The following is a 25716-nucleotide window of genomic DNA, read 5'->3' on the forward strand; positions in this document are numbered from 1 at the left end:
AATTAGAGGAAAACAGAAGTGGTATAGTACAGAACAGGGTAAAAGAAGAAGATTGTAACATTATGGTGAGGAAGCTAGAAGATCCCCATACATGATAGAGTTTAAATAACATGTTATGAATATAGTAGCTAGATGTTTTACATCATTAAAAGCATTTTATGATTACAATTAAAAAAAGAACTTACATTAAAACGTGTCAGGTAACTATTTGTATTGCTATTGCTTTGATGTGCGGAGCGTGTCCTCTTCTTTCACAATATTGTTCACGTGATAGTTTACCTTTAAATAATGCAGTGCAAGTAAAACAGTGATAAGTGCTTTCAACGCATAAAGTGAGACATATAACGCCTATAAATAAAATTATTGTGTGTGAATTTTTTTTTCTTCATATCTCATCATACACACTGTACGCTTGGTAAAGTGATACTTCATTGCTTATATCAGCAATATAATTTTGTTAATGGATAACTTTATAGGCTTGTGTTGATCCATTGTTATATTTTGGGGCCTACGCTGTTATATTTTCACAACAATGTTGTTTTGTACAGCAAGTAGACATTGTGTGTATAAATATAATTTTCGTTTTCCTTGTGATTATCACTGTTTAAGATCTGCTCTTTTTAATTTACTGTTCACCCAACTTTTCCCAACTTAAGTTTCTGTCTTAATTTATAAGGAGCTGATCATTTGGATCAATTTTGGAGAGGGCTTGAAAGGGCCATACCATGTGTGAGGTTAAAACTATAATCCGATGTTTTTTAAGAGGACGATGCGTCCGTTTCGCTCCTCTCATGTTATACCGGACAATAAGAAACGTAAAGAGAAAGATGAAAATAAACGAGTCGGCGATCATTGAACTGCTATGATAAATAATGCAACTAAATAGCTTTTTGCATTTCAACCACAGCCCCCTTCACTATTTATGTATAGAATCTTCTTCTATACGATCAAGATCCATCAGGCTTTTCGGAATTGATGGATGATTCGGTGGTGTCGCGAGTAATTAGCCATTCGATTTAGCCTCAAGGTGTTTGTATAGCCGCTTCTATTCTTGATGTGTGCACGGTAGCTGTTCCTTCTTTGGGTGACCTTTAAAACAATCGAGATGCTCAGAGGATCACGATCATTCCACATGCCTATCTAATATTTATAATCTCTAAGGGGCTCAAGTCTTCACTTTAAGCGCTAATATGTTTTTCAGGTAAAGGTAAGAGGTGATGCTTTTCGTTCCATCACAACTGAACGTTTACCTATATGTTCAATACCACCAGAGACTTTTATTTTCGAACGACCACTTTGCACTCGTAAAGCGGACTTTATAGCGTTATAGCAAACTGCGGCATTATGTATTAACGCTCTTAACGAGAAGTTAAGAGGTCTGGTAGAGATGAAACAAAAGTTTGTTTTCTTTCTCAAGATGCCTGGTTGGAAGAATATCTTATTTAAAAAAACATCTCCTGAAAGGGATTGCTCTTTCAATGGTCTCATTATCGAAAGAGGACGAGAGAAATAGCTGCGAATTTGGACTGACCTTTTCTGACACGTGTCTAGTCCCCAAGACAAATGCTCGTGTGCAATGCAGGTACTGTTTAGCAAAACGGAGTCACCAATGCTAATGGACTATATACATAACCATTGCTTTCCTAACTAATTCCAGATCTATGTATTTGTGTATGTACTTCATGACCAGTGCTTAAGTTTATCTTTAAACCTTATATTCGTGTCACTGCGCAGCATCACGTGATCATATTGAGTGTGTGCACAAAGCTACACATGCGATATACAAATTCAATTCAATACAATTCAACATTTATTACAGATTTCTTTTTAAAATCTACAATAAAAGTCATACATATAATCACGTAAGTACTCGAGAAATACAAATCGCGTGCTTTGTGTGAATTTTTAGTTCTTGATCCACATGTATTAATTTTTGTCTGAGGTGAAAGATGTATTTATCATGTTAATGGCCTTAGATATGCAATGCCTTAGCTGGAGTCCGTGTTATAACGAGTTGCGATTTATCCTTTAATATTAATCGCAAGGTTGCAGTCTCCTATCCTCATGAACATAATTGCGATTGATATCGATCGCAAATAAGTTGCGATCAATCGTAACTCTTTATAAGACGGCACCTGGATAGATAAGTCATAATAGAAAAAACACCAACCAAAACCTAAGACAGGTTTTCGATTCGACAACAGTTACTCCCAGGTCATCTCTCTTTGCCTTGCGAGCAAGAGATAGTGATCGATGATGACTTGTGGTCAGTTTGACCATCCATTACACTCTCCCTGGTTTGACCATCCCAGACCACAGCGGTCAATCGAATTCCTGTTCGTACCTTTCGTGTTATTAACCTCATCACACGTGTCCTTCACCTCAGAGCCAGGTAGGATCCCTGGAATCTTAATATCTTTACGTGCCGAATTAAGAGGTCAATTGTTATTGTATCGTTTTTAATATTATAACACTGTCTCTTTAGTAATACTAAAGTGGTCAGTCATAGGCCGGGTTAAATGTCAATCATTCTCGGGAATGTCTTAATAAGTCACCACCTTAATTGCCTCTACAGAATAGTGAATTCATTGTTATCTCCTACCTTATCCCCCCCCCCCCCGACTGTTCATAATTTTGTTTACAAACTATCCAATAACTTTTCGTCACCATTCTGCACAAAAATTTAAATAATAGAGCTTAATTTCTCCTTCATATCTAAATTTCAACCAGTTGTCGTTTAGTCTTATATGCCTTGTACCTGTATGACCGGTATCGAAATCGTGTTTACTGAACCTACTTCTATACAAATAAAATTCTTTTTCTTTTCAATAGAACAAAAATGATATCTATTATTGCGTCAGTTTTCACCTTCTTATCTTTTCGTGAGTGTAATCACACCTCGTCATCCTCTCTATTCTGTACCTTCTGTATGGCCTTGGTTGAGGTGTTATTGAAACATAAATATTCCAAGCTTGCAAAGTATTTATGTTTCTGTATGTTCATGTTTGAGTTAGCATTCCATTTCCAGGAAATGTTAACCTTCCCTTCTTCATGAATGGATGGACGTGCATCACGTGACATAATAACGGCTGTATGAGTCAATAGGAAGGAATCACTAATCCATTCAATTCGAAAGTTTAGGTTAAAAAGCCATGTCATCATGTTCCCGCCCATGTGGAATTGGCCTTCATTCCAACATGGTTTCACATTTCGTCTAGTGAGCGTTCTCTCTCTCTCTCTCTCTCTCTCTCTTTCTCTTCTGTAATAGTAATCCAATCTCGTCAAGTCGGCCCATTGCTTTCAGTCTTGTATGCACATCTTAAATCAACTCAAGGTGTCTATGGACAAGCCGTGATTGTATGATTATAGTCTTCTCGATCTCTAATCAAATAAGGGCTGTCCCTAGCGAGTCGGCGCGCCGGTATAAACCCTCTATTGAGAGGCCCTTTTCCCCTATCCCTTACTATTTAGGACTACGAGGGGCTTAATCTTTCAGCGCCTATGAGGCAGATATCCCGAGAGTGTACCGCCGCGCGTTTAGTTTCGCTTTCCGCTGGTGAATTGAAATTTTTAAAGGGGCTTAGTGACCTATTTAATCAGCAGAACATTCTATAATTAAAATCGTGGTAATTTTTTTAAAGGAAAGATAAAGAAAATATCTTATCATTCTTGAAAATATCCGAATGAACGAGCACAGTATCAGAAAACGTATTATAATCCATGACTTCGTTTAGGTGATATTCGTTTCGATGAGACTTTTCGCAATCAAAATCTTCATTTCTATTTTCCACGTCATACAATCATAGAAAAGGCTAAAATAGGGCATCAACTTCTTTATACACACATAAAAACGATTGTACTAGATTAGGTACACATTCACCAAAAGCATGTTCTTCAGATCGCAATGCAAGAGTGAGGGTCCGGCAGTGGTTGCATTGTGCTGATAGAAAACGTTGACATCTAAGGGGGAACGATCTTGGTTAGATGTGGAATTAGTATGTCTATGAAACTGTCTCGCTGTGTCCCTTATAAAAGGTTATTGTACGCGAATATCACAACCTTTATGATTACTCATTGCGATGTTGTTGGAAAACATTTGGAACCACATTTCCTGATAACTTATAAGAAATATTGAGTTAATTACCTCCTGATGCACTTGTTAAGGTGTTTGATGTTTTGATACCAAGTAACAAATATGTAATTTGTGAAAATATGATGCAGTAACATACTTTTTATATGAAATATTCTCAACATTTAGTACTGCGCGTTACACAATTACATTGTTTACACAGAATGTAGATAAGATTTGCCAGTGCTAAATTCAACATTTATGTAATAAGCCTTTATGATAAAATGGCTATTTTCCCGATATTCTTGCAAAGTTTGCCTTCAAGTCTTTTGCGCAAACAACTATTGTTTGTCGTCTGTTTTGTGTATAAGGTATTGGTTTTGTAATGGATGGTATGTCCCTAGACAGCCAATCACATTCAGTCTTTCAACATGAGGCATCTGGAATACAGATCCTGATTGGTTGCTAGGGGATTTGAAACCAATCCGAAGGAATCACGATCAATCTTTAGGTGCAACAGAGTGCTGGCATGAATTAAAGGCGTAACCATGTTAATGTGATAGAGTACAAGGCTTAATGTTTACTTTTCTTTCCCTTCTCTGTTCATCTTTCACCCTCTTCTCTACCCCTCTCTCTCTCTCTCTCTCTCTTTCTCTCTCTCTCTTGTCCGCTACCTTTTATCTGTTTCCCAGCTTAAAATCCCTCTCCAGTTCTTTTCCCCTCCTTTCTTTAGGATATCAGTGAAGAAATCTTCAAAATACAAGATAACTGGAAATGAGAAGGCAGTTTCGACTTCCATTCTTGATCTGTGCTCCAGTTTGCATCCCTCCTCTCCACTGATATCATCTCCTCCTCTCGTTCTATAAATGTCAGGAGTAACTTGACCCTTGACCTTCACTCAGCTCACTTTCAGATTGAAGAGATCACGTGGTCATAACCAAAGTGTCTTCTTACCAGAACAAACGACTTGAGTCAACATAATCACAGTCTCCAACGCTGATTCCAACACCCACCCGAATAAATTACCAAAAGTAATAAAGGTATCGGACTCTGAACCCTCGCCGTTCCATAGATTGTAAGAGAGATTGTTTCGAGTGCACTGTCAACATATTATAGCAGTCTGTTTAACATCACGGGTTAATAACGCTGTTGCTTTGTTTGCCGGGCAATCGCAGAGAAACCTTGGATCAATGCTGAACATAGAGGTCTATTCAAGCTCTCTATCAAATCAGGTATCTTGGCGAAAAGTCGTAAGATAGTGAGAAACGGATGTGCTCACATGAGCCACAGATACGTAAATGTAATTCAAACCAAATTTGTACTTTTCTTTAGTCGGTTATATTTCATTTTCCTTGCTCTTCTTCTTTTCGTAGTTTTACCAGCTACATTTTCACAGAGCACTATAACAGTACATTTTTTCCTATTTATCCTCTTTCGAGGGACTCTATTTGTTCATATCCTGAAATTACAGCTATTTACAACAGTTTTTAAATACAGAATTCATGCAATTGTAATATATCATTTAAAGAACAAGACATGAAACTAACGTGACATAATCACTAACTTAAATAATGAAAATATTTTTGTTACTTCGTTTCGGATTTCTTTTGATTACATTTCATATCGAGATAGATGCGAATATCTACCTTTACATGTAATTCCTTTATTAAATATAAAGCATGTATCCTGTGCTTTTCACTTCCAATAGTATAGTACATTGTATGCTTGTATTACTTCAAGAATTTTGAAATTGATCCCTTTAAGACATATTTTAGATGTTTAATTTTAGTTTCAATTTTCTGGTTCGTATAGATGAGCTCGGCCTATAGTGAAAATGAATTGTCGTCTATACCTTATACTCTGTCATTCAATAGCGATATTCACAATTTCTTTTGGCAACATGTCATCTTCTCCGGACCTTGGATTATCTAGATCAATATCGATGACGTGTATGTCAGATTATCCTACCGTCAAGAGAAGATAGTATTCCACTAAACTGACAAAATCGTAAATAATGATGGCCTCTCTAACCTCATTAAAACGCCTCCACAAGACCGTCTATTTTTTTTGTCGGGGGTGTGGTAATAGATATCCAAGTAAAGTTGTTGTATACATTAAAACGGGCATTATCTGTATCTCTGCTTGAAACGTGATTCTTTTTAGACTGTAATTGGTATTAAATAAATTTTTTATTTAATGAAAAGAGTATTGACAGACGCTAATCAAAACAAATGAACCGTTATGTTAAAAACTTATTAGCTCCTATACCATCTCAATAACTTGTATCGATATGACAGGTGTGAACAATGGGTTATTGAGAGAATGCCTAACGAAAGTCGAAATCAGCACCTCATTTTCTAAGTCCTATCACAGACTCTCGAGTTTTTTTGAGGAGGAATCTAAAACCAAGATGAAGTGGCGTTTAGTAAGCATGCTTCACATACAGGTTGGGCCAAACTTCACGGGTGGGTTTAAATGACAGGTTGCGAAACGGATTGGTGTGTCGAAACAGGAAAGGTCTGGCTCGAGTCTTGCTCGAGTAACATAATCAAACATATACCATTGACTTAAAACATGTGTGGCTATCGGGGAAATATTACGTGCTCGTGCATGAATGTGACTTTGTCAAGACAATTCCTGAGCTGTGGCGTAAGCTACTGGTGCATGCATGGCAAACAAAGAGGGAGAGAGAGAGAGAGAGAGAGAAAGAGGGGGAGAGAAAAGAGAGAGAGAGAGAGAGAGAGAGAGAGATAGAGAGAGAGAGAATGAGAGAGGAAGGGTGGGGAAAGAGAAACGATAGAATGGAAAGTTATACTTTTGTATAAGTACCTTATTCTCCTGACAACTGTATACAACGATCTAAACATTAATTTTAAAGCCTTATCTTGAATTTATTGAAGCTTTGACATTGTACCAATCATATAGTCGTACGTGTTCGAATCCGTCTTGAAATAAAACTAAGATGTCACAAAAGGAAAACTTCGAAAAGGCACTAATAATTGTAAATATACAAGTATAAGTATAGATAATAATTCCTTTAAAGCTTATCTGTACCAGTTTACAGGAGGGATTAGACTGCCCTGCAAGGTCACTGGACAGGTGGTTATCTCATCACCTCAGCTCTCAGTTAACATAGGAAAAAGAGGATCATGGGGGACCAATGGTCACCGATTAGGCATTGATTGTTATATAGAGGGCGCAAGTAGCTACAAGTAATGCAGTGTGCCTTTAAAACGTATGGCAATCATGCTGTGATAGGCTTACTGGAAGTAAAATATTGAACAAGGACAGTAAAGAAAAACTTTAAGAAAGGAAATGGAGCTCGAGTGGAAAAGAGATAAAGAAACCAATTGTACAGGTATTAATATGCTTCACGCTTTGTTCTTGAATAGCTTCTCATCAAAGATACATGGGTATTCAAGAGGGGAATAATTGTTGACAATTTCCCGGGATCTCCCCCAGGACGGTCCAATTGAAAACCACACGATATGAATAATTCAAAATATTTGACTAAAATTCAGGTCACTGTTTTCTCTTCCAGTTCGAATTTGTCAACGAAATAAACCTTAATTCATAGGTAAACCTATTTCAGCGTACTCGTCAGGGGAGACAATATGTGCGGGCGGGTCGTCGCATTACAAAGGTTGCATGATGTGACATCGGATTCGAATTTTCTGTCGATACTTCCATAAATATCAAAATTAAATATAATCTGAAAACATAATGTAATCGTTGGTAAGTAATTTATTGTTTATCACTTTGCAAACTTGTCCGACACCTCTACCTTTTTAGTATAACCGATCCCTCATAAACAGGATAAATGGCTTTCATCCACGTGGCTCTTCTTATTCACGTTTCCACTCTCTCTGCTCTTTGCCCTTGGAGTGTATAGTTTGTTCACATTTCCATCATTTCCATAATTAAGTTTACCAGTTTAAAATTTGACTTATGTATTCATTTTTCTTTGTTACAGGTGGAATATTCAACCGGGATGGGATGAGCAGTAAAGAGGAATTAGCCTTCCGGTTTGCAATTGAGAAACTGAATGCCAAAATTCGCAACGACCCGTCACAGAACATGAGCATGTTGACCTATGACATACAGCATGTACGGGGCAATGATACATTCGATGCGACCAAGAAAGGTGAGTTCTATCTTCGTCACATGTTTATTCTGGTAAATCTTGCATCGTTATGGGTCGAGATTAAGGACCAAATGTGTTGCAGTTGCTTCCTCTTATTCGTCCTGTCCTGTTTTTTGCTCATCAAATTCAGAAACTCCCAACTATTTAATTAATTTTTACTATCCTGATGTCATCATGTTGTATCCTCTTACTTTCAAAAGCAGTGTTACAGTGCAAATATGGTACTTCTTTCTGCACTTTACAAGTTTTTCTAGATTAAAACCACTTCCTTGGGTCCCAATGATCCCCCATTCGTTTCCCATCTCCATGGTCACCATGGTCACCCCATCCAGGCATCCCTTTGAGTACCTCCTGAGTGTATTCCCTGGTCTAGACCCATCATCCCCTAGATCTATCATCCTCTACCAAGCCAACCACCTAGAAACCTACCTCTCAGGTGAATGACCATCGACGGAAAACTTTTGCTTCAACGTTTTGTTTCGTTCTGTATTCATTCTTCTCTCCTTCAAATCCTGATCTCATTAGTATCAAAGGACAACATAAAGTTACTTGATAAGTATCCTAACAACTTACAAATATGATACCGTAAGTCCATGGTGATACGAGTGCAGAATGTTTAATCATTTCTACCTCTAAACAAATATTCTTTAACTTTGAAGCAATTCGTTATGTTTCTATATTTTCATAAAAAATTCATAATAATCAAACAAAAATAAGCAAATATGTTACTAATTGATAATACATTCCTTCATTCATGCAAAATCATCAATGTCATTAAAATTACCGATTGGTTGAGGATTGGGAGGGGGATTTTCTTTAGATACTTGTTTTATATCGGTAAATATTTTATGATTGAATTCTTATTCCTGCGTCGGCTAATTATTCTACTAACACGAATCCTCTAAACACAAAATGTCCATGAAACTTTAACTGTGAGTGGGCAAATTCATCCGAATCTGGATTTTGTGTAATGAATACAGATTTGTTTTTTCTGAAAAACATAAAAATCAATTGAATTTGTAATCAATCCAAGAATGATTTTGAGATTCAAGAATGCAAAGGAAATATACTCCCGAAAGGAAAATGTTGAAGCAGACTGGAACCTAGAGTTGATGATTAATTCACTATCAGCATGAATGTATTTATTTCTTTATTTATTCATGGTTTCTTTCAACAGAGTAGTGTCATTCAGTTCCAATGTAAACCAGTGAACCTGCTTTTCATGAAAGCCTTGCACAATACCAGTATAAAAACATAAGTATAATAATACAAACATTTTAAAATGTACATACATGTAAAATATCAAAATAAGCATATATCTTTTTAAATAACACTTTTTTAATAATACAATATTTATAATCAATTATTATAACAAATATACTGAAGAATTAGTACACTAACAAAAGCCACGCCTAAAGCAAAAAAAATAAAGCAAATAAATAGATAGAAATACTAAAATAAATACAGAAGGAATAGGGTAAAGTAGGCCCATAGCCCTTTTAAATTTAAACGATATAATTTTGACAATCCTATTAATTGCTTTTTTTTAAATGATTAAAAAAAAAATCAAAGGGGCCTTATTTCTACATGTGAACATTAAACACATCAAACATACTTGTGATTGTGATATTAAAAATTGCAACTGATAGAGCATGACAAGTCAGCAAGTATGAACATGGTCATACGTAGCACTAAAAGTAACACACTCACATCATAGCAGATTTCTCTAGGAACAAAAAAAATTTGCTGTCAACTTAAAAATCTAATTTTAAAAACACCAACGTTTTATCGTTGGACTTCAGTGTTTTTGAGGTCATACAATGCAGATGAGAGCTGTTTATAGTTGCAAAAGCTATCAAATAGATAAGTAGCTTTTAAAATGGAAATAGGGTTACGTGTCTGATCTTAGTTTTGGTTTCGGACTATATTTTGATCATAATCGTCTAAAAATGAATGAAGGGCAAAGAGAAAACCCTCTTAGCAATGACCTTGAAAAACAGTAGATAGCCTTATACGTCGTGATGACGTACAAAATGTAGTAGTTGCGAGGATAAGCTGAATGTAGTATAAAATATGAAGATGTTTGATTGATGCAAGCAGGTGATATATGACGTCACAATACTGCTGGTGATGATAGTACAGTCCTTAGAATACCTTTAGTTTAGAATGCATACATGTAGTACATACATATTACTCAATCAACATGAGACAGTGATCTCTTCATATGACACCTATATTGCAACCTTCGCAAATTGCCTTTCACCGCTTTGAATATATAGGTCAAGACCGTACACGTTTCCAATGCTATCATAGAACCGTTATTTTCAAGATGAAAAAGACAAATCAAAATACGTCATCTGGCATTCCAGGGTAATTATGCTGCATTATTGTAGAGCACTTAGAGGCTTCTGATAAAGTAAGTGTTAGGCGCTATATAAGCAAATATAATTATAATTATTATTATTCCAGAAGCGCGTTAAATCCGTGTTATATACATGTAAGTATATATGGCTTAACGCTATTCAAAACAGAGCCTTAATATAACGCCCTTCTGACTCTCAGCAGATTAGGCCAAAAAAAAAAAAATTGTTTGGTTGTCCTCGATTGCTCTTCTGGAGTAGGGGCGGGCGGGCGGGCGTATTTTTATTTTTTTTTAATTCATTTTTTGTGTGTCTTTTTTAAATTTCTTTTTTGATTTTTTTTTCCCCCATTTTTTTTTTTTTAATAATAATTTTTTTTTCCACAAAAAAAAATCATTAGGACTGTCAAGCATTTAAACAAACAAAGTCTATAAACACTTTAATATGGTAAAAAAACTAGTTTAATGTACAATGAATATCAAGACCAACACAGAAAGTATTTTGGGCTTTGAAATAAAGCACCTTTTAAATCTCCATTGTACTACTTACAGCTACTTGCGCCCGCTATGCAGCAAACAATGCCTAATCGGTGACCATGGGTCCCCCATTATCCTTTTTATCTTATATTAACTGAAAGCTGATTTGATGAGATAACCACCTGTCCAGTGACCTTGCAGGGTGGTCTAATGCCTCCTGTAAACTAGTACAGATGGGCTTTAAAATGAGTTTAAGAATGCTCAGAACCTGATTTGAATGAACGGCATTTTGACATAGAAAAATAAAAATGGCAAGTTTAATAAATACCTAATTGCGTACTGAAAAGACCAAACTGGCAACGGGAGGCATTTTGATCATTGTAAATGGATAAAATGGTATGTTTGGCATTTAAGTTTGCTCCCCCCCCCCCAAAAAAAAAAAAAAAAAAAAAAATACGAGCGGCCCGAAAATGACGAGCGGGCGGTCGAGGAAAACCAAAAGTTTTTTTTTTTTTTTTTTTTTTTTGGGGGGGGGGGGGGCCTTAGAGACTCATTGTGTTATTGGTCTCTAATCCATGTCCCACAAACGTGACAAAGGTGAACTTTCTATCACAGTGATATACCCAGGAAAGCTCCGTCAGCATCAATGCTCTTCTTACCTCGGAGGGCCCTGCAATTATTAGAGTTTCATCAAGTTTAAATTAACAAATTGCAATGATGACCATTTTTTTTATATTGAATTCAAATAGATATCAGTTCTTTTCTTCATGAAATGCATATTGAATAAATACATTTTTTCTGTACGATTGTATTTGTTCGATAAAAATACTATTTAGGATAGCGATATCTGAGCTCATGGAGGTAATCGCACTACTTTTGTCATGATAACCATCAAGCTCAATTTTGGTATTTGGATTCGAATGAGAGCGCAAATGGAGTTACCCGCCATTAACAGGCATCAGGAAATGAGTATGGTGTATCTATCAGAGAGGGAGCTAGCTCGGCTCGGAGCACCTGTATCTCTGGTATAGTATAGATACAGGTGTGAGAAGGATACCGCTGAGGATGATGGATGGGGGTACGGCGGATCATCAAAGGACTCTACTCACCGTAGATAGCTTTCATATCACGTGGATTAGCAGCATACCCATCCATCATCCTCATATCGCGACGGGACAGCACCCATCTATGACCAGCGGGAGAGAGAGAGAGAGAGAGAAATGACATCTCATCCTGGAAGATGGCTCTTTATCAAGGGATGTGTGCATGTATTAACATGAAAGTGTTGCGATTCATCAGAACCTTAAAAAGGCCATCATTACTTGTCTAGAAGTCGAGTAAAGAGTCATGCAAACTAAAATATTCTTACGCATGTTGAGTATTTTTATTGCACATTTTCTTATGTACATGATACAAGGTGTACGTGTAAATAGTTTCAAGTTCATCAAGTTTCAAGTTTATTTCATTTGTTCCACATCTCATTAAAAAAAACAGAAAATACATATTACTACATAGAAAATTAGACAATAAAGGAAAAAGACATTTAGTTAATTTACATAAAGTACATGGTTACATAAAATGGGACGATAACTTACATAAAAAAAATAGATAAAGCGATTGCATAACAATAGTCATCGTCATCATCATCATCTGGTACGGGAAGAAGGCGTTGGCCTATAATTCCCGGTCACTGCTTCTAGGTTTAGCCTGTTGGATTTATTACTGAGTGTATATATGCACATGCACAGGAGTGGAGTCATGGGAGATCAAAGCGATACTCCCACCAATGCTTATCTATGTGTCTTTGAATTTGTCCGTTGTTAGGCTAGGAATATTGTGTTTTGAGGTCAAACAAATTGCAATAAAATATTTTTCACTGCAATGCATTTTAGTAAGGTCCCTAAAATGACATACTAAAAGTCCAACAAAATCCAAGTAGTGGAAGTGTCCCTAATTTGCATAAATCCAATATGGCCGCTATTTCGAGGATTTTCACATATATTTTGTCATATTTGTCAGCTTGTATAGGCTGTTGTGGCACTAAAGGAGTAGGAAAAGTGATCTGCTGTACATTTTGTATCAACTAAAATACCCATATACTACAGGTACATCACACACCTGAAACAAATCCCCCCGCACACCCACACCCGCACAATCCAACATGTAATGTATTACCTTAGCAGATGATGTTATTTCATTATGCACTAGACAAATGATATCATGTTATTTTATATTGAAAAAAACTAAAACAAAAATATCAGTTCCGAAAAACTGGCCCTTATGAGTATTCGTACAAACACAAGAGCTGTTATAGGGTTATGTTTATAGGGGTACAGCCTGTACCTTACATTATCCGTGTAGTGGACTAATTGTGTCTAATTTCCATAAATCCACAATGGCCGCCAATTCTAGGGTTTTTTCCTAGATTTGGTCAAAATATTCACCATACATATCTTTTAGCACACTTTTAGTGTACTTTGAATGTCTGAAATATTAATTCCAATAATTTTTTTGTTTGCATAACGTTTCATATGCCTGGTTGAGTATTTTAATTTGCTTAAATTCAAAATGGCTGCTAAATTAAACATTTTTGTAGAGAATTTATTATAATGATATTTTTTGTCTCATGTTACATTCAGACTAATTGCGACAACACTTATATATGTTGTACAAATATATTTATATTTCAAATGTTTCATAATAAGGTTTTTTTAATTTGCATATATACACATACATTTTTGTATTGTGACTAATTTCCATAAATCCACAATGGCCGCCAATTCTAGGGTTTTCTCCTAGATTTGGTCAAAATATTCACCATACATATCTTTTAGCACACTTTTAGTGTACTTTGAATGTCTAAAATGTTATTTCCAATAATTTTTTTGTTTGCATAAGGTTTCATATGCCTTGTTGAGTGTTTTAATTTGCTTAAATTCAAAATGGCTGCTAAATTAAACATTTTTGTAGAGAATTTATTATAATAATATGTTTTGTCTCATGTTACATTCAGACTAATTGCGACAACACGTATATATGTTGTACAAATATATTTATATTTCAAATGTTTTATAATAAGGTTTTGTTAATTTGCATAATTTTATATACACATACATTTTTTCAAAAGTGGGTTAATAAATTTTGTGTTGATTCTCACCTTACAATGCATTCTAGAGCAGCTATGTCTATGTTGGTTTACAATCCCAGTGCAGTTGTTATTACAGGATTCAGGTCATGAGGCCTACATTTAAGTATACATATTTTGATTAGAGTTGGTAGTCTCCAACAAACAAACATTTATGTGGCATGCTGATCAGTAGTATCATAAAGTTCTAGGTAGGCCTATAATGGCGGTGAGTTCCTACAACTAGTGCCATGACAATCAGTGCAGGCTGTTGAACATTGGAGGCCATATACTTCCGGCACGTGCATTTCTTGGCTTCACAATCTTTCTTGTATCCACATCTGATGACCTTAAGGTGTTATGCGGATGCTGGTGTTTTATCAGTTTCTATTGGAAAGATACTTCCCATCCATGACCTGGCAACTCAGTTTCCCGATGTCAGGCTGTCTGCCATTCCTTTCCATTCTAATATCTGATAGTACACACGCAGACTGTGGAAATTTCCTGCTGCTGAAGTTGGTTGCAAAGTCTTTGCTTCTAAGGCAGACAAGATTGGTGATACCTTTACGCAATCTTCTATTGAGTCACCACCATACAGGCATACAAGTGCCTTCTCTCCAGTTGGAATAATGGCCTCCTTTAGGTATGATGGCTACGCCTTTCCCTAGTCCAAATATGCGAGACGTTGTGTCGCAGTCCAGAAGCACACGACAAAGAGAAAGTAGTCACACACACTACCTCCTAGAGTTTCCTTCAGCTGTTTGGTATTCCATGTTCGGTTCTTCTTGGAGTTGCCTTAATTTGGCTCAGGTGCAAAAAAAGAAGTCCTTTGCATTCAGATCAGCGTAGAAGATGTGCAAGATGAGAAGGTTTGTGTCATCATCGACAAGAACTGTTGCTTTAAACTTCTGTTGCATCACAATTAATTCCAGGATCTGCTCTTCCTCAATTGCTACATCACAATGAAGATCAGGAAGATGCTGTCCGTTAGTAGTTGTTCAAGAGAGAACTTAAGTGGGCTGCTCTCCGAAATTAGCTACTCCACATGGAGTACCTGTTTGCTGAACAACCTCTGGAAATTCCTATAGCGATCACTATAGGAGCTTCCGGAGGTTGTTTGTACTCGTTGCAGATGTACATTATACACGTTTGGTATCAGCATGGTATTTAGAGCAGCATCAACGAGTAAATGGCCCCGCACATGCAGCTCTAGAAATCGCCTTTCCACCCAGCATATATAGGGCATACACTATACTTCAAGAAGTTCATTGGGTCCTGAGCCCGTCATCAAATGCCCTGCAGAAGGATCTGCTTCAAGTCACTGTCACTTGGCTGGCTCCTGATTATTGTGAGTGCCTTCCACCATAGCAGCTTATCAAACGTCAAAACGATTGTATAGTATTATACCGTTTAGCATGGGTACAATCAAAACGCAGAGTGTAGTAAACACCTGCAGGATGGATCACTAGGACTCATGTCAATCATGGGGAGAAACAAAGAAGATAACTGATCAGGGTACTTGCCGTTGCTTTTATTATCTGTATCGTTCCGGACCTATGAAGGCCTTGGGGACCGCAGTAGTAAAGATGTCTTCAACAACACATCAAGGTCAAATGTTGGATCTTCTGGTCCCCGATTCATAATCGGCTGGTAAACCAGAGGTTGTACAGTTGTAGATACCTTTAAGTATTCAATGTTGATACGTCCAACAGTTGCAAAGTCCTCAGCGGATACCGTTTTTCTAGATAAACGGTACAGGCTTACAGTACTTTATCCCTGGCTTTGGGTAGCAATGTGCCCATCTGTGGAAAGTACCTGATTCATCAGGAGTGTCGATATTATTTTCAAGACACTGAATGCACTCTTGAGAAATTGCCGCACTTCTTCCATATTTCTTAACCACCGGATAAGAGCATTAGAAGCATTGCGAGATGAGAATTGATCATGCATTTGTAATCCAAGCTGAAGAGGAGCAAGGAGAACCCTTGGACGTATTTTTGGCCAACAAACATGTTCCTCAACAGCAGTTGCAGGGAATCTGTGAGAAATGCAGGTAAACGCATCACTTGTAATTTTCTTTTAATAACTTGACGTCATTCTTTATACGGTGAGGCAGCATGTCTTGATGATCCTCATTTTCTCCTGCTCTTGTTGTTCTTTGGCTGCTTGTGGAATTCATACAGAATAGCAAGCTGTGCTATGAAATGTTACTACATCATGCTTTCCTTTCAGTTCAGTTATACAACCCTCTCACCGAAGTGCCCCTGTATTTTCTTTTTCATGTATACCCCACAGTCGGCATCAAGATCTGTATCCAGAAAATACTCTTGCATCTTAGTAACAAAATCAACTACTGTTGTTTGTTCCTCATCATTTTCCTCAAGGGACTTAAATGCTTTTAGTTTAGGTCGGTCAGTTTTAGCCTTTTTGGAAGTGCTTGTCCTCACAGAGTATACCATTGGTATTTCTGTTTTTTAGTTTTAAAGTTCACCATGCATAGTTTATGGTATACTGCATCAACTGCGGGAAGATCATTAACATGCGAAAGTCTTCCAGACACATTTTGCGACCAAGTATCATTTCTTTTAATGCATATTTCTACTACAACTACAGTAATAGCACAACCAGTACCACAGCAACAACTAAAGCCCCCTTCCTATTGATGTAACTAGGCTCAGGTGTAGGCTTGCCTTTTGTAGCACTGCATATGTCGGCGATCAAGAAAGGTGTACATTCTGTGGCGTCATGAATTACAGGCTTAATTTGACTTCTGAATGACCTTAGAGGAAAGAGGGGAGGGGGTGTAGTCACAAAATTTGATTAGTTATTGTGCCTTAGTTAATTCTGATATCTTAACTACAAAAATGTATTGTATTCTGCACATTATAAGCTTTCCATTGATATTATAATGAAACTATTATTGGGTGTTCTACTTTAAAGTTTTGCAATGAATGACTATGAATAAGGCAGCATGGATTTCACATAATGAAAGCTTACGGGTCTAACTTAGTTGAATATTTGACAAAAATAGTGACTTGAGAGTACAAATACCGCAGTAATATGGACAATTGTACTGTGATGAACCATTAGCATACAATGTATGCTTCTATTTGTCAGGTCTCTAAAATTAAGTAAACTGTTGCACTGAGAACAACTTCTAATTCCAATGACCATGAGGATAATGTAAGGTACAGGTTGTACCCCTAAAAGCCCTACCAACAGCTCTTGTGTTTGTACGGATACTCATAAGGGCCAGTTTTTCTGAATATTTGTATTTTAGTTTGTTTCAATATAATTAAAATGACATGATATTTGTCTAGTGCATAATGAAATAACATCTGCTGAGGTGATAAATTGAGCATAAATTACATATTGGATTGTGTGGGTGTGGGTGTGTGGGGGATTTGTTTCAGATATGTGATGTACCTGTAGTATATGGGTATTTAAGTTGATACAAAATGTACAGCAGATCACTTTTCCTACTCCTTTAGTGCCACAACAGCCTATACAAGCTGACAAATATGATAAAATATATGTAAAAATCCTCGAAAGAGCGGCCATATTCGATTTATGCAAATTAGGGACACTTCCACTACTTGGATTTTTTTGGACTTTTAGTATGTCATTTTAGGGACCTTACTAAAATGCATTGCAGTGAAAAATATTTTATTGCAATTTGTTTGACGTTTACCTAAAAAAAGACACAATATTCCTAGCCTATGTTGCCAAGACCACTATATGTTCTAGCAAACTGTTCCCGTCTTGTATTATTCGTCTGCAAAAGTGATGAACAACTTGGTGTCAGAAAAAGGGTTCCGAAAAATGAGAATGACAAAGAGGCAAATAATAAGGGTGTGTGTTCCAAAGAGAGAGAGAGAGAGAGAGAGAGAGGGGGGGACCTTTAAGCTGAGATGTAAAATTGTAGATAAGAATAGGTGGAAAACATACATTAAAAGAGAGAGAAAAAAAGGAAGATAGTTAGAGATCGAGAAATTTTGAGAAAGAGAGAAAGGGAGAGAGAGAGAGAGAGAGAGAGAGAAAGAGAAGAAGAGATTGATTGGCATTGGCTCAAGTTTCCACCTCTCATGTTAACCTAGATTGCTGTGAGATTACACTACACCCTTACCTTCGTCAAGCTTAGACAGATATGAGATTCACCCATCTTCAAATTGATAGATATAGGAATGCGATAGAGACAGAACGTCATTTACGACGAGCAACGACACAATTCCAATACTGCATGTTTGCACATACCTGCCTATCCAATGCTATATTTATTACACCTGAATCGAAACAATCAAACAACTTAACACTTCTTTGGCCGTGCCGTCCGTAACGCATAATATGCATCAGATGCATATTAAACGTACCAGTATGAAAACAAGCCATGAAACATTACTTGCATGTATGTGTTTGACATATTTCATGGATACACGCCAGGTTGATACGATTTTTTTGCCGAAATGAAAACAAAACCAACGGTATACTGTCATAGCAATGAGGGTTTGGAACTTAATTCAAGTGGTTCCCTTTAAAAAAAAGTATTAATATACAATTGCGTTGATGAAAAAGCCAAGAATATGCTCATGGCAGACTTGTTGTCGACCAAAATCAGAAAGTGCTTGAAGCGGACCAATGACCAGAACATAATTATTGCACAGTATGTCTTTAGTTTTTTGGCGTATCCTACATGTATATTGAACAAGCAAACAACAAGAAATGTAATGCTAGAAGTCAACTCCAAGAGTGCAGTGCTTCATATTCATTATAAGTACAAGAAAGACAGAAGAGAGTTTTCTATTTATAACAAGAAACGATGAATAATGGGCCTCTGTGAAGATTGCAGATGAGTTGAACAAAATATGGCACAACTCCGACGTTATGGAAATAAACCTGATATTCCATTACATTACAACCCGCTCACTTCGCTATGTTTCTTCTTCCTCACAACCTCGATTTCATTTATTCACCCTCTCCACGACTACCGCGAGTAAATGACACTGCTTCCAAAAAGTCCCAGGTTGACTTTAAGGGCCGCTCACATATCACTTTAGGTAATTGACAGGTGTTCGTACAAGCCCCTGCAATATTATGATGCTATCTACCGGATGCTCTTTAAACTAGTTGCAACTTGCAGTGCCGCAGCGCGTGAATCACGCTGAGGGTAATAGGCGTGTATACTGGTATTCGCGTGTCGCCCAACTCGTGTTCTAAGTGCGTCATAAGCTTGTGTTGGTCGTGTGTATTTGTAAAATATCCCTCGCCGTTTTGGCACATGAAAAGACAAACAAAAAGCAATCACGTTAAGAAGGGCACACAGTCTTAAAATAAATGCATGCATTCGGGAAAGGTTTGGATAAGTATTGCCTTCCTGTTTTCACTTTGGCCTTTTGTATTTTGAGGAATGACAGAGAATGCTCGACATCGAACTCAACACGTTTAGAATTTCATAGGAAAGGCAAATTAATCCAATGCTATTAGAATTTACTCAATGTAATTTGATTTCTTAGTAATGCGATGATTTAAAATCTAAAAGGATTTTTTCCTTAAAATTGCTCTTGATTTATTCTTTAATATAGATATGAATATATATTTTAACAGAGCAATCTTTAAAATATATTTTCATAATAGTGATCGTTTTGTTAAAGTGTGATTTCACTTATTCATTCACAAACTGTATACATGTGAAGTTGAAAAAAAAAGACCATTCAACTTAATACAAAGTGAAATCTATTTAATTCAAGAGATATATATTTTTCGTTTTGTTCAAAACATTAAAACAATGATATATATGCAGTTTAACATAAACATAATTCAACAGCTAAGGAATACGGGCATGTGCCGCCGTTGAGGAGAAAAGAGTTCAAACAACATCTCTTGTATCAGATAGCGATAAACTCCCACGTAGATGTATTTTCTATTTCGTATGATTTCAGTGAGGTTAACATGACCTTTGTAGGATGGAATGTTTGTACATTATTTGTAGCATCAGGAATGATTGGATTATATTGTTGACATCACTGTGACGTGCTGTACGTGGTTATGCCAACATTTTTAGAAATCACGGTGAAAAATTATATGTTTATGCTTTCAGAGTAGGTTGAAGGTCATTGATATATCTGGTAGAAATGCTATGAGATAATGGGCACTACTGTGAGAGAAATAATGTAGTAACATATTGATATGCAGAATAAGTTTATATCTACCAGATTTTAGATGTAAATATAATCTTGTTGATTGGATTTGTTGTATTTTCAATGAACTATCTCCTTTAAAGAAATCTTTCTTGCGTATTTGAAATATTGGGACTCAAAACGTTATATGCTTGCATTGTTACAAATATGTATGCCTAATAGCACAGCAGAGGTTAGAGAGGACAACAACTTACTTTCGCGATCTGAGCCCAATTGAACTGAACAGAGCTCAACTGAACCGAGCATAGCTGAGCTTAAATTTACATTATTTCTGTGAAAATTTCGATTTCACAAAGCAATGTTTCTCAGTGGTTAAGCGGGATTCAAAACATCATTACTACTTTGCAGAGTAATGACAAAACGTCGTGACCAATTTGAAGTTTTGGCACAGGATTATCGTGATAAATTATGTTCGCCAACCTTTAAGGCTATCTTTTCATCAGCAAAGTAGTCGCGAAAGGCGAAATAGAAGGGAATGTGTATTGCTTTTTTTCCACGCCACAATTCGTGCGCAAATTTTCCGCCAAATTTTTGATTGACGGCTCCTCCCACGCACTTGATACAAGAATGTTCGGTTTAATGGTCAAGATCGCAGGATGGAATCGGTTGGGCAGGCGATTTTTAAATTTTCAAATGACCATTAGTGAGATGAAGTAACCGATGTATGAAATGAGTGATGTGGTATGACAGGCATACCTCAATCAATCAGCATCAGGGTGAGGTGGACAGCACAGAGATCTTAACTAACCATTATCGCACTGAAAGTCTGAATTTGATGGGTTTGATACTTACGGATAATGAGAAAGCCCTTGGCATTACTCCTCAGTACATGTATTACTTTGCATGATAATTACGCTGCAATTCCTATTCATCCTATGTTTCGACCTATAAAGGAATCACCTTTTTGTAAATCGGCATGGGTTAACGTCTTTCTGGTCCCCAAACAATCGTGTTAATGTCCCTCATGCCGTAGAATATAATAACCCGTGGGAAATAATACTTACGAAAATGAAGGGTGGAAGATGAAAATACAAAAATAGACAAAAGTAAAAGACTCATTTTAATAGAAGAATGAATGATAAGAATGAACGTAGAACACATGGATTAACAACAAAACAAATTGTTTCTTCTTTCATTTCCATCTGTTCTTAGTGATTCTGTACGTGGTGCACTATGGAATGTAACGGATTTTGAATTATAGAAAGCAGGACATATCAAGATATAGAAAACTGGTAGATCAATCGCTCATCTTGCTCCCCTCTTACTAAAGTGCATTATTTTCTGTCTGTCTTCCATTATGTTCAATCGTTTAACCGTAAGTCGTGCAGAGACATTCAGTAAAGATCATTACGTATTTATTTTGATCCTAAGTAATTTGAGCACATACTCAGCAAGAAAGGTAGTACATCATGGTAAAATCCATACAGTGTTGATTTACCAGACTTTTATTAAGTGCAATTGAATAGCTTACCATCTTCAAGTCACCCTTTTCTGTTAATCGTCATCTCCCTCACATTATCTTTCGCGAACAAGTTTCTTTTATTTATGTTTACGTTCTTTTTCACATATTTCATCCAGCTTTCATCTAACTCGACTCTTTACTCTTCCTCGTTACTCTGATCGCGTTCTGTTTATTTATCCCTTACCCCATTTCCCTTTCTCTTTCTTGATTTTTCCGCATCTTCTCTGTTTTGTTCTTTATCACGTGATTGTACCTCGTACTTTCCTGATCTCTATATTTCCCAATTGTGTCTTTTTTATCTTTCTCTTTTTTCTTCTTTATCTCTTCCTGTTTTTCTCCTTCTAAATCTTTTGTCTCTACAGTATTTATTTTCTCTCACATTGTTCCACGATGCTCTTTTTGACCCCTTTCACACCGTGCTGTTGCTTCGTAATTAGTTTATAAACTCAGCACCTGACACGATGCGAATCCACAATGAGACGGTCAAGCTCTTGCAAAAAACAGCAAATTTCAAACACACGCACACTTTCACACCCACCCTCTATTTCCCACCAGGAAGTGGACGTAAGCATTACGGCATTTCTATTTACTATCCGGCAATGTAATTGTCTGTACACAAAACTAATGTAATAAAGAATGAGAAGCTTGTATCTAATTTATATTGTATCCACCATCCGATCATATAGTTAATACATATAGGCCTATGGTGTTTTCTTGTCAATCTTTTGAAATTTCTCACTTTTCTTGAAAGAAACGACTGCAATATAAAGATTTACATTTGTATGCTCCTCCGTTGGAACGACATATCATTTCGTGGAAATACATCGACATCATGCTTGTTTGATTTAGAAGACATCCGAAAGCCCAAGGAAAATACTTCCTAGAGCGATGAATCGATAATAAGATTCTTTCGTGACTTCTCATTCGAACTTGAAGATCCGCAGGCTAGTATGAAAGGCTACATCAATAAAGAAAGACATTACAAAAGCAATGGGGTAGCCGATTTGAATCAAGGTGACTGTTCTTGAAGCTATACCAAGTTCAAAATGTACGTATGTCTAGTATGTAAGGTCTAATACGTAGAACGCATTTAACAGTAAAGGTGAAGTTTGTAATGAATACGAAATTTATACCGAATACAAAATATGGATGTATGGAGTGCAAAAATATGAAGAGAGAGAGAGAGAGAGAGAGAGAGAGAGAGAGAGAGGGGGGAGAGAGAGAGAGAGGGAGGGAGAGAGATAAAGACAGACAATCAGACATATAGTCAGACAAACTAATAGAGACAGGACTTCAAAACTAGTATCAATGCCTGTCTCTTTTACTTGATTATTATTCATAAACCATGAGACACTGCGTCTTTCACAAATTCCGAAGGAAATGAATCAATAAACAATAAACAAAGAGACAGTGGAAAAACAGCGTCATCATTCATCAAGAATGAACTCACATTGGTTTCCAGTATGGGGTTGAGAATTTTCTTGTTTTATACCATCGAAGAAGTGAAATGTTGATACTTAAAACACCGTCGCAAAACTCGCAATATTAAAGTGGCTTGGCGTGGGAGGGCTGCGTGTCACGAAAAGAAGAAAATCGTGAGAAACTGTTTCTGTCGTGTGTGCGTGTGTGTGTGCGTGTGTGTACAAATGTTTGTGAGAGCTAAAGGGAAAGAATCAGAAATGGAGAAAGAGAGAGAGAGAGAGCGAGGGACATATTTGCAACATCTAAACACGTTTCTATATATTCCGTTCAAGAAAGACCAGTGGCTCTCCCAAATGACCAGACTCAACTAGAGCCATGTGTCTCCCAAACGGCCAGAAATCTGTACGCCATTTGCGTTAGGCATTTCATGAAACCGAACTATCCAGTCATGTTGAAATATCATATACAGTACACGCCGAAAATCTCCGCAACACGATTACACGATTTATTTTTAGGATTACACGGTTTACACGATTCACCTGAATCGTGTAACTGTGTAATCGTGTAAATTTACACGATTGAAGAATGTCGCTCTGAATCGTGTAATCGTGTAAATAGTTAAGTGCATTGGTCGGATGATTCGACCAGATGTAACAATCGTGTAACTGTGTAATCGTGTAAATTTACACGATTGAAGAATGTCGCTCTGAATCGTGTAATCGTGTAAATAGTTATTAGGGTTATAAGGGCATTGGTAGAACGATGCGACAAGCTGCAACAATCGTTAAATCTTATCCTGCTGACACCAATTGCTTTATACACAACTTACCTTCAGTGTACATCAGTTAATTACTGTACTTTATATTCGTGTATAAACCTCAGCACTTTCCACTAACATGTATCGTATACTAATCCGTGAGACAAGGTAGGAAAACGTCAGAAACAGGAAGACATGATAGATGAAATAGTAAAGGAAAAAAGATAGCTACGAGGAGAAGGGAACATATAAAAGGAAAATGAGGGTTGAAAGGCACGATAAAGATAAACAGAAAAAAAGAGAGAAAAAAGGGAAAACTAAAAAGTTGACCGGAAGAAAAGAAAGAGTGAAATAGAGTGATAAAAAAAGAAGGGCGAAACCTAGTAAAATTAACAGAAATGAGAAGGCTATGAAACGGAGAGGAAAAGAGACGAATTAATAAGGTAAGAGGGGAACATAATGAGGGAAAGAGAGGCGAGAAAGATATGGGGGAATGGAAAGATATTGAAAGAAAGAGAGAGAGTGAGAGAGAGAGATAAAAAAAGCTTTAGTTGAAAGAAAAGGGGCACCGATCAGATTTTAATAGGGGCATTTATCGGAGTTGATGGGGGCATTTATCAAAAGTGAAGAGGGGTACTTCTCGTACTTAAAGAGGGATACTTACTAGAGATTAAAAGGACACTAATGAGAATGGAAAATGGACACTTATTGTAAAGGAAAATAGGAACTCGTCGAAGGAAAAGGGGTGTGTGTCAAAAGAAAAGGAGCACTTATCAGAGTTGAAAAGGGGAAGGGGCACTTACAAATTAATAGGGACACTTGTCAAAGTAAAATAGGTACTTTTCCTACATACAAAGGGGCACTTTGGGGGAACTTGAAAAAGTGGGGGGACACTGTGCCGCTAGCTAAACGTAACTCAAAGACAGTTGGCCATTCACTTATTCTATTCATTCTCGGCTTGCAGCTGTTCCCTACACTCTGTAGCCAGTGGCTTACATACTTACATACATGTAATACCTATTGTTCAGGGGGATCCTATGTTCAAGGGGAACCCCCTGAACAATAGGTATTATGTAAGGATCTCTGCCTGTAGCTAGGGCAACGACCTTTGTCCCCGGCGAGGGTCAATGGCAGGCCACATTCAGAGTAAGCTTCTTTTGTATGTGACAGGAAGTGTGCCCTTAAGCCTTGACCGTAGCTCTTTATACATATAGCTGAATAATGCAATGTTGTAAAAGGTAATTTACGAAAATGAGGAACGCTAAAAAAGCAATAAGTGATCAAAGTCTAAGGCCCGAATTCACAAAGGAGGTTTGTCGACAAACCTTGGTTTTCGTGCGTCATATGACGCGTTTTTACAAACCAGGTTTGTAAAATGGATAATGATTGAATAAAAAAAAGTATAACGATATTCTATGGTGGCCCTGAAGGGACATCGCGAATAGACTAAATCGTGAAAAATATGCGATAAAATTCACGATATCGTCAATTTTATCGCATATTTTTCACGAAGAAATTCACGAAATTGACGATATCGTAGACTTTATCGTGAACTTTTCACGATGAAATTGACGATATCGTGAATTTTATCGTGAAAAGTTCACGATATAAAGTTCACGATATCGTCAATTTTATCGTGTACTCTATAGCTATCGTGTACTCTATCGTGTACTCTCCTGACGGGCGCTTCGTAAACAAAACCAACCCT

General features: G+C 36.9%; 1 protein-coding gene across 1 annotated transcript in view; it reads left to right on the plus strand.

Moving 5' to 3' along the window:
• The first annotated feature begins 6500 nt into the window (after nt 1–6500).
• The window catches only part of LOC579779 (glutamate receptor ionotropic, kainate 2), a 46196-nt gene continuing 26980 nt past the window's right edge, over nt 6501–25716 (plus strand). The window contains exons 1-3 of the mRNA XM_030995095.1: nt 6501–6534; nt 8043–8213; nt 8425–8649. Of these exons, the coding sequence (XP_030850955.1) occupies nt 6501–6534; nt 8043–8213; nt 8425–8649 (430 nt within the window). The remainder of the gene's footprint in view (nt 6535–8042; nt 8214–8424; nt 8650–25716) is intronic.

Source organism: Strongylocentrotus purpuratus, unplaced genomic scaffold, assembly GCF_000002235.5.
Source record: "Strongylocentrotus purpuratus isolate Spur 01 unplaced genomic scaffold, Spur_5.0 spur5_scaffold_21, whole genome shotgun sequence".
NCBI classification, from domain to species: domain Eukaryota; kingdom Metazoa; phylum Echinodermata; class Echinoidea; order Camarodonta; family Strongylocentrotidae; genus Strongylocentrotus; species Strongylocentrotus purpuratus.